Source organism: Callospermophilus lateralis, chromosome 2 (assembly GCF_048772815.1).
Source record: "Callospermophilus lateralis isolate mCalLat2 chromosome 2, mCalLat2.hap1, whole genome shotgun sequence".
NCBI classification, from domain to species: domain Eukaryota; kingdom Metazoa; phylum Chordata; class Mammalia; order Rodentia; family Sciuridae; genus Callospermophilus; species Callospermophilus lateralis.
The window spans coordinates 196,383,235-196,394,536 of NC_135306.1; the positions used below are offsets into that span (position 1 = coordinate 196,383,235).

The window sequence follows — 11,302 nt, forward strand, 5'->3', positions numbered from 1 at the left end:
ACACTCTTTGCTTATAGTAGCTGGTATACAAATCTGTTATGAATCTCCATTACATTTATCAGTGTTTTCCCAATCTATTGATTTCCCCAACTAGTGCTGTTATCTCACACTATATTATAATACCCATCTCTCCAAAAATAGCCCTGAAGTAACTTTTGTTTTACAAACACCTCTATAAATGAGTTTTTAAATGTAACACTCAAAACAATTCAATCCACATCTAAAAGAAAAGTTGCATGTTTCAATGGTCTATCTTACACTTAGGTATTTTAACTTATCCAACAAAAATCCAAGTGTGGACATACATACCAAATATATTAGTAATTGATAATCTTTGAAAGCAACCAATGTCTTTCATCAGGTAATTTAACAAATGTTATGCATCCATAGAAGGAATTACTATTCATCAAGAAAAGTCAGTAAACTATTAAATAACAAAAAGAAATAGAAAACATTCATTGTTTATTACTAGGTACAGGAAGTGGGCCTGAAAGACTACATAATTCCATTCCTAAGACATTACTTGAAAGGAAAACTCTAGAAATGGTCAACTGATCACTAGTTTGCAGAGGCTTGTTGGGAAGGAAGAGTTTAGTAAGAAAAGCATATGGGGGTGTTTTCCTATAGTGAAACAATTCATCCCAGCACTGTAATGGTGGATACATGACACTATGTCTTTTTCTAATATTTCCAGAGCTTTACAGGACAAAGAGAAAATCTTAATGAATGCTGATTTAGAAATAAACAATTTAAGAGGTCAAAGGACACTGGAAAAGAGTACAGATTGTGACAAAAAAACATTCCACTGTATTAAAAATATGTGGAATGATTTTTTGAAAGTGGGTAGGAAGAAATGTGCTGACTTATTAAACACAGGAAAGATTAGAGATGTGCTGTGAAAATCAAGAAGCACTTTGGCAATAAAGCTGTTTCTCATAAGAATGGAGTTTAAAAATTCTAAAGCCATTATATATGGATAAACTAGAAGTGATCAATTAAGTATATGGTTGGCAGGCACATTTCACAGTATTAGAGAAGGAGATTAAATTTTCAGGGAGAGGAATCTAGAATGTTCTGGTTTGTAATGGATTGGTGTTGGAGACAAAATTGAGACTGAGACATAGGGCCAATATACTTCTGGGCCTTAACTCATGGTCTGACAGCTATTAAAGGCTACAGTGAAAATTGCTAGAATCATAACCTTAGTTGCCCTGATTTGTGCTCTCTTCCATTTATATCCATGTGCTCTCTTAACCACTATAGGGACTCATTCTTATAACAAGACAGAGATGTTTATGCAGAATGAGGCAACAATATGTAAAAATAACCTTTAGTTCCAGGATAGCCAACAGACCATGCCTTCCTGGAGTTAAAGGATCCTCACAGGAAAAGAAAACAGACCTTGGAAATGTACCTGAAGTCAATTAACATTCCTAAAACTTAGCACCTCTTGCAAACAGCCCTTTTACACCAATAAAATTTCTCTCCCTTTTTTGGGGGGGAGCCAGCCAGACACTTTCGTCAGTGCTGTATCTCCCTTCTCTTAAGAGAAGCCCTAATAAAAAAATAAATAAATAAAACCTTGCCTGTATGTTCTCTTGGCTGACTTGCTTCTGTTTCTACTATCACAAGTCAAAATTCCTGAGACCTGCATTGTGATGAGTAGTGACATCACAATGATTGGGAGACCAGTTTCTGAGATTTGGGTCCCTGATGACTTCATGGCTGTTGCATGCTTGATCCCTGGGAAAGTTTCTGTGCAAAGGTGCAGAATGCCCAGTTACTATGGTAATATCCTTTCTAGGGAGGCTCTGTGCTAGAGTGGTATCAGCCTCAACTTTGCTCTCAGGCACACAACTCTTGAGAATGAAGGAATTCTCTTGCTAAGACAACCACAATGTTTTGCCAGCTCTGCTGCTCCTGAACCTGCCTGCATAATACTAACTTTAAACAATGGACTTTCATGAGAGCTACACAATTCTCTTAACGTTGCACATTGCAACAGTACAATATAACTGAGGAATAAACTACATAATGTTGCTAACTCTGTAAGTTTCATGAATATAAAGAGTAATGCTTGCAAATTATCTATTAATGAGAAATATATAATAAAGATTGCTGGTGTAATTCTTTAGACCTACTTCTCCATCAGAGAGCAGTGTTCCACCCATCCTAGCTGTTAGTTTCACAATCTGAGTACGTCTTATTTTTTTCCAATCTCTCATTGCCCTTATGGGAACCTGCTAGCTTGGCTGCTCTGGTTATGGCAACTCCTTAGATGTGAGTAGCACATACTGACTTTTTCCCAAAAGTTTAGTAGGGAAAGGAGCAGAGAGTTCCTTTGGAGTGGTGAAATCTGACAAACATTACTATTACAGAGCTGGGGACGTCCAAGAAGTTGAGGCACCCTGAAGACCCACCCTTCAAACCCCAATTCTTACAAACGAGTCAGAAAGATTTCAGATATGTAGATCAGAGTAATAGGTATGAGTTTATTGAAGGGATAGGAAAAGGGAAAGGGGACACTCTCAAGGGAGAACATAGGTCCTTTCAGAGAAGAGAAGGACAATGTGCCTCTCTTGCACTCCAGTTTTACTGGGGGTCTCAGAGAACTTTCCAGAGAATCCTGCCCAGGTACTCCTCTGGAATTTTGACTGATAGAAAGATGATGTCAGACTTTCAGGTACACATTGCCATAGCAACCCTAGGTCACCTTGGCCCATGCCAACTAGTTTTATCTGGATTCTTAACCATACATTCTTATAATTGTTATTGTTAGTAGGATTTATTCCTCATCTCCTTGAGTTTCGGGATCTGGTCACCAAAGTCTCTGGGTTCTTCCCCTTGACATTATCTCAGGCCTGCATTTCTATTGTACATAACAGGTAGTTTGATGAGGAATGTGACATATCCTGTCCACTTCAGCCAAGCAGGGCTGCAGATAAATTACTTTTGGAATGGAAGGCATGTGGGAATCAACACAATGATTTCATAGCATTATTCTCTTAACCTTGTGTCCCCACTGTCCTCATCTGTCTGTCCCCTAACATACCTTGGCCAGGTGATCAAAGTTAACACTAGCTGCAATGAGTCACATTAATATTAAGTACAGTTAGTAACTACAGTGTTGACAGATAGTGATCAGATTTTATCAGGATGCAATTAGAATGTCAATTGATTTCTATGATTTTTTTTTTCTCCCAAGATTCATGACCCTAGTCTAATCATGATGAAAACATCAAAGAAATCTAATTCAGTGGGATTTTATAAGATACTTGATCAGTATGCTTCTCAACATTGTCAAAATCATAGAAAATAAGAAAAACCTAAGACATTCTGACAACAAAGAAGAGTTTAAGAAACTGTAATAACAAGATTCACCAGTCTATTCTGGATGGGATATTCTAACATAAATGAATATTGGGTGAAAACCAAAGAAATCAGAATAAGGGAGGGAATTTGTTAAAAATGCCACAAAAAATCCTAGCAGTCATCACTGTTGTCACTCAGGCTGCTGAGAGCCACTGTGGGGCCACACCTTCCTCTTCTCTGTAATTAAATGGAAAAGTAAATCTCAACATGAAATCAGCTCATGTAGCAAGTCTAGTATTTTTTTTCCTACAAAAACCTGGAACCGTTTTATTCTGAAACAAGACTGATTAATAATGCATTATGTTAATATGAAGCCTTGGCTTGATTTCTGAGAAGACCATGGACTTAATAACGTTTGGTCACCAAGATCTGGAACTGGGTGTGCTGGCTGCCACTGGGATGCCACTGCTTTTAGCCACTTCTTCCAATGCAGACAGGAATTATATTTATCTGTGATAATTAATATGAATACACAAATCTGTATTTGCCTCTGTTTTCCTATCTACCTACCCAGAGAATTTCCTATGTAGATAAACTTGTGTAAATAGTGGTAGCACTGACTAATCCACCTTCCCAGGGTTCATGGAGTTCCCCCAGATTATTTTCATTTTTTTTTTTTACAATAGAAATCCTGTTTCTCTTATCTATAACATCTTCACTTATGTGGTCAAGTTGATATAAAATACTATTCCAGCCAGTGCTCACATCAAAATAACGAAAATCCAGCCTAGTATGGTTGTGCTGCCTGTAATCCCAGTGACTCAGGAGGCTAAGACCAGAGGATCCTGATTTCAAAGCCAGCCTCAGCAACTTAGTGAGATCCTGCTGCTGAAGATGTGGTCCAGTGTAGTTAGGCATCCCTGAATTCAATACCTGGTACCAAAAAAAAAAAAAAAAAAACAACTAAAATCTATCTCAATGTACCATCTTGAAAGAGGGTAATAAGGTCTTCTATAGTCCCATCCAGTTTAGTAATTTTCTAGGTTTAATTCTCCAGGTTATATCTGGAAATTCTGCATGGCTAATAAAATCTTTCTCACTAAAACTGCTCCTTGATTATGACTGAATCCCCATGAAAAAATTCAGGTATATATGTATATATTAAGTTTATGGCCACTTATTATCTGAAGAATCACTCAAAATCTCTAATTTAACAAAGATTTGCCAGCAAATTGAGAATCTTGACATTAAAAAGAAATTTTAATTTTAGATGGCAAAATTTTAGGTCTAGAAATCTCATATTTCTTTAATATACAATTGTATGTCTTACAATTTTAGGAAGATATATTTTATCTATAATAATTTTCCTTGGGGAAAGTACTGATAGTCATTTTGTAGGCCTGATCTATAATATGTAATTTATTAAATTAACATGATGTTTATTTCACTGACAAACTTGGGGTTCTAGGAATCGCACATTTATTAGTGGTATTCTAATTTTCTTTGATTACAGAGACATAGCTAAGTGATTTAACATAATTACCTTGTTTAAATAGACACTTCCATAAAACTCTCACATAATAATCCTCCCTGATATCTCAGAAGGGAATGTGAGATAAATAATAGTGTCCCAGGGGAACTTTCTCAGAAGATGTGGGATTAAAAAAAATACACCTTATTTCTAACTCTTTAGAGGTTTAAAAGGAGGATTAAAACAAACAAATGTATAATGTTCAGAAACTCAATCTATACTAGCCACAGTGGAAAACAAGTATTGAGAGACTACTAAAGTTCTCCTTCAGAGGAGAGCACCCTGGACTTCCTGAACAGATTCCAGGGGAACTATGTGGTCCTGCATGGTCCTGGCTTCAGGACATTAGTAGCCCCATCTTCCAATTCTGCCATCCCATGCCACAGATGTAAGAACAAGTGTTTCTCCTGGATGATTTTTTTGTTCAATTCCTCATCACAGAAGTTGAATTTGTACTACAGTCACTGAAACACCACACGATGCTATTCCAAGATGTCTAATGATTTTACCATTTCAATGAAAAACAGATTAGTGTTTTACTGTTTCAAAACTAAAACTTTATCTGGAAAAGCAAAGAACTGGAACCTAAAACCATAGATATTTCATAGGAAATGAAACTTGTTACTTTTTGAAAAGCAAGTAACATAGTGCCATATATGTGATATACTGAAGGAGTGATTATTGATGTTTTGCTCTAAATATAATCATAACAATAACAATCATCAGATTCATCTACACATGGATAGTCTTCTAATTTCTAGGAATGACATTTTTCATAGGTCCATTAAATACCAAGCCCTTGAGAGAATGCTGGTCTTTGATATATTTCTTTTTTCCATGAATGACAAAATTACAGAGTATTTAATTCAAGAAAAGGGCCAGAAGCTACATTTACATATTGCTCTCTTTCAAAAATGCTCTGAGCTGGGCTTGGCTCTGTGTGGAGAACAAGTGCACCTGGCAGAGGGAGTAGCAGGTTTACCAACCCTGAGAGTAGAATAGGGTCACACTGGTTCAGGTACTTCCAGTACAGCAGTGTGGCCAGAGTGTGGAGGTCCTGGCAAAGAGGACTGATTCTGCAGTGGCAAACAGTTATTTTAAACAACGAAACAAAGTACTGTCTTTCTAGTCGTGACTCACTACAAAGCAGCTGAGTGAGCCTGGGCATATCATTACAATTCACTCAGTTCCTTATAAGTAATTCTCCTGGGAACTAACACAAGGGTCAGCAATGCTGATCCCTCTTCCAAACAGGCAAACAGGGAATTGATAAAACCCACTTGGTCCTTCCTTTCACTGGGGTATCTTTTTGGAAACTATAGATGAGAACAGATGACATTGGGCATTAAAAACTCATTATTAATAATTATTTTCTACTAATTCGAAAGTTAATCACAGACTTTTCTTCTAAACATTGCAATGCTTGGGCTGATGTTGTAGCTGAGTTCTCGAATGCTTGCTTAGAATGTGTGATGCCCTAGGTTCAATCCTCAGCACTGCACAAAGATAAATAAATAAAATAAAGGTCTAAAAAAATTTCAATATATGGAAAAGAAATATGAAGCAACCCAGAGAAATTTTGTCTTATCGGTTAAACTAAACTGCAACAAATTCTATGGTTGATACTAGATATTTTCCTCTGTGTTTTATTATAGGATTATTGATGAATGGCTCTAGCTTAAGAATCAGAAGCTATAGCAGATGCTTCCGTAAGCAAAGAGACCCATAGTTTCTCAGAATCTTTTTATTTCTCTGAAATTTAGAAAACCTAATTAATATTGAATGAATAGATCCACTTAAAAGTAAAAATTAACAGGTGTGCTTTGGTAAACATTCACTCAAAGTTAATACTTAAAATGTTAAGTACAAATATATCAATCCAGTTTAACTACTAGAAAAAAATATCTTTAATTCACTATAGTTGTTTACCAGGACAGCCAACCTGTGTTCACTGTGAATGGCTTTATTATATTTTTATTCACAAATACAGTGTTTTATAAGCTTTATGATGAGATATAAGAGTGAGGAAATACATATTGTAGTATGGGACTAACCCATGAGTTCAGAGCTACAAGCTAAGCACATGCCCATAGATTTACCAAATGTTTTGTTCAGACAGTGTTGAGGATGGGTCCTTTAAGAAATTGGACACGTTTTTCATAGAAAGCTATTTTCAAGATTTTGTAAAAGATAGTTTTTATTTGCCTTTCAAAGCCAAATTTGAAGAATGACACTAATAATTTAACAACAGCAAAAATATTTTTAAATGCCACACTAAATGCAGAGTTTTTAACAGTTAAAATCAGGGACTCACATTAATAAAAGTCCCAATGGAGCAGGTATTCTAATATTTTTTATAACATTGTTTTTCTCTTACTCTGGAGTAAGATCCTTTGGGACAGACACTAACAAAACCATGCAGCCTGACTCTATATGGACCCATTATGAGGACACAAAGAAGCACATTCTACCTGAGTAGGTTGAAAGAATATATTCGACTTTGAAAGAAAAGGTAAGCACTACTTTCCAAATCGAATGCATTTCGTGCACAAATTTCACAGTTTTGTGTTTTAAAAGTGAAAAAGGAAATTGAGGAAGAGATGAGAAAAATGAAGGAAGTTTGGATAGAGCTTTTTTTTCCCATTCTGGTCTAGTTGATGTGCTTTTCTTGGCTCTTTCTTCAGACTCCATGTCCTATCTGGATATTAATAGTTCTCACTATGCATTATTGAATGATGAGCACATGAATTAAAATTGCCTTCTAAGGAAGCAGCACCCAGACATCATCAAGGGAAATGTGAAGCCCAGAATATCTACTCTTTTGATCATAGAGCAGCCTGGAAGCCACTTTGGGAACCATGTACATGCAATTCAGTTTCTACTTAGTGAAAAAGGTGTGGTGTGTTGTAGATTAGAGGGAAGATTCAAAACTTTGCTTTTCACTACTAGTACATCATACATAAAAATTTTAAGATGTTAACAAAAATAATTTTGATTACGTAGACATAGAACAGAATACAATAACACAAAAGAATATGTCTGTGCATTCTAGGGAGTGAGTATTCTTCTGGACATATTTATTAGCTCTATGCCTGCTTGGAGCAAGTGTTTATTTGTGTAACTTGTGATCAAAAATGTTAGAGTCTGACAGTTATTGCTCTCCAGAAGTTTCTTGGTTTGAGCAGCAATATAAAGAAAAATTTTATTTTCATTTTGTCCCCTTTTTCTCTCTTTTTAGTTTTTTTTTTATTTTAATGTTTTTATTTCTTTTATTATTTTTGCTTAAAATTGAACTTCATTTTTTATTTAACATGACAACTAGAGATTAGAAACTTATGGGTTCCTAGGTCCTTGTTTCCTAAAATTTCCATGTTGCTATAACTAGTCATTAAATGTGTATTAAGAGTTCAAGAAGAAGCACAATTAGTTTAGGGTAAAATCAAGGTTAAAATAGTATTTCTGGAAAGTTATTACTTGCTCAATAAACATTGATTAGAAAAATAAAACTAAAATTACTTAAAATGTGTTATCGACAATGAAACAATAGCTGTAAGTAAACAAGGGCTGTAGGTATATTCTGAAGAACTGTGAGGAACACTCAGATTTTATTTTATTTGTGAATTTATTATTGTTTATTATTATTATAAAGTAATTGCTCAATATGAAGAGTAAATTATGAGTTTTTCTAAGAAACTTCTTTATTTTTTGGAAAGAGAGAAAAAGAAAAAGAGAGAAGAAAACAGTAGGGAAATTATAATATTTCACATTATTTGGATATCCAATAATTTAATTATGGAAATTAGCTAAAATGATTAAGAATAAATGTAGAAAAATATTTAACTTCAAACATAGTAGGAAAACAAAAAAATATGCAAGATGTAATTTAAACCTATGTTTTCTTAACAAAAGAGAAAACTTGGAAAGAAACACAATCAACTTATAAATTAACTTACAGAAAAAATTCCAAATCTCTTGGAAAACAAATATAAGTTTTGTCCTCGTTTACAATATATTATAAACTTATATGAGGAATAATTCTCTTTTATCATTCCTTTATCTCATGATTTAGAAATATTGGTAGTATATTATATAAATAAAAATTTAGAAATAATTTAGTTTTCTAATACTAGAATAAATAGGATATTTATGTAGAGAGCAAACTGATGAAAAATGTGCACTCCAGACTACAAACCATGGATTTGAAACCCAACTATACTTAAAATGGTTGTCTGATGTTCTTGCTATTTTATTCACCTCTGTGTCATTTGTAAAATGGGCATGAGTACATTGATCTTAAGTTTAGTGAGATTAAACAAAGTCTATTATACACCATGCTGTGTTTTCCAAGAAGTTATCTATTTTCAATATTTGAATTAGTAACATTAAACAGTGTTACAAATTGACTGCCTATGTGTCAAGTACAATTAATAAAAAATAGAAAAATGCAAAACCATATCTCTGTCAACATTGGGACAATGAGCAGATTTGTTCACACAGGCAAAATAACAAATCTGTCAGAGATGCAACTTTCAGAGGATTCAGTTTATGCTGTAAATTTCAAATCTGTTCAATGAAACCATAGCAATTTAACAAGTCAGGCTGTACATTTAAATAACTTGAGGAATAAAACAAAGTCACTTCACAGCACTTATTTTTGAATAAACAATGAATTTAAGGAAAACAAATATTTCTTTCCCACAAATATCTCTTTCAACTTCCCATCGTATTTTCAGAATCTCCAAATGCTCCCTTAATACTGGGAGAAAAACAAACACACAAAAACCTCTTTACAAGATATCAAAGTACAAAAACACCATTTAGGGTAATCATACTATAATACACAATTCGGACTTAACTATTCTCTCTTTTTCTCCATACTGATTCCTGAAGGCACATGGCTCAGAAAAATTGCACCCAGGTGAGAGAGTTCATTCTCGTGGGCCTCACGGATCGCCAGGAGCTGAAGATGCCCCTCTTTGTGACGTTCTTATCCATCTATCTTTTCACTGCAGTAGGCAACCTGGGTTTGATCGTGATCATTAGAACAGATTCAAGACTCAACACACCTATGTACTTCTTCCTTAGCAACCTGGCTTTTGTTGATTTCTGTTACTCTTCTGTCATCACACCCAAAATGCTTGGGAATTTCTTGTACCAGCAAAATGTTATATCCTTCAGTGCATGTGCTGCACAGTTAGGCTGCTTCCTCAGCTTCATGGTATCTGAGTGCTTGTTACTGGCTTCCATGGCCTATGACAGATATGTGGCCATTTGCAACCCTCTGCTCTACATGATCACAATGTCCCCAGCTACCTGTATTCAGCTTATAGCTGTACCCTACAGCTTCAGCTTCCTGATGGCACTGTTTCATACCATCCTTACTTTCCGTCTCTGCTACTGCCACTCCAACACTGTCAATCATTTCTACTGTGATGACATGCCCCTCCTCAGACTGGCTTGCTCAGACACACACTCCAAACAGCTGTGGGTTTTGACCTGTGCTGGTGTCACATTCATTTCTTCTGTTCTCATAGTCTTTGTCTCTTACATGTTCATTATTTCTTCCATCCTGAGGATGCGCTCGGCTGAGGGGAGACGCAAAGCCTTCTCCACATGTAGCTCCCACATGCTGGCAGTGACCATATTCTATGGGACCTTGATCTTCATGTACCTACAGCCCAGCTCTAAGCATTCCCTTGACACAGATAAAATGGCCTCCGTCTTCTACACAGTGGTCATCCCCATGTTGAACCCCTTGATCTACAGCCTCAGGAACAAGGATGTGAAAGAGGCTCTGAAAAACATCATGAACAGACAACAGGCTTGTGTGTCCATAAAACTAAAAAAATAACTTCAATAAACAAAAATAGACTTTCCTTCATCCTGTTTTTCCTCATTAATAAAACTAGCTATGTGACTTTGTCATATCTGATATTCAATAAATACCTGTTCATTAAAAAGTAAAATCATTCTCTGTATTTTTTGGTACGTAATTTTGACTTATTTCACATGTAGAGGATACTATAATGATTTACATTGAAATTTCTCACCTAAAAAATGTTTTTTAAACAATTATCTCATTTGATAGGTATAAAACTAGTTACTTGTCTACAATAGACAAAAGCAATGGCACCCCAAATGCCCAGTCTAGGATTATATGAGTGCTTTAACATTATATTCAAAATTGAATTTGAATAATACATTCCAAATTAAATGGAATATTTTCTGATAAAATTATACAAATAATGACCCAGACTTTCCACTGAAGATGATCTTTCCCTCAGCAGAGACTAGGCAATGCCTGCAATTGTTATTGATTTTCATGTGAGAGTGTGGTGTCAAAGAATGTTACTGCTACAAAGAGGGGAAGGACAGATGTGATGAAAATATTCTATTAAGCACAGAATAGTCCTTCATGTAAAAATTGGTTACAGTGGCAACTCTGAGAAAGTGTGTCCT

General features: G+C 35.2%; 1 protein-coding gene across 1 annotated transcript; it reads left to right on the forward strand.

The window, feature by feature from the left end:
• The first annotated feature begins 9,737 nt into the window (after positions 1-9,737).
• On the forward strand, positions 9,738-10,694 carry LOC143391779 (olfactory receptor 8U9-like). Its single transcript, XM_076844532.2, has one exon. It carries the CDS (start codon positions 9,738-9,740, stop codon positions 10,692-10,694), a length of 957 nt encoding a protein of 318 aa, XP_076700647.2.
• Positions 10,695-11,302: the final 608 nt, after the last annotated feature.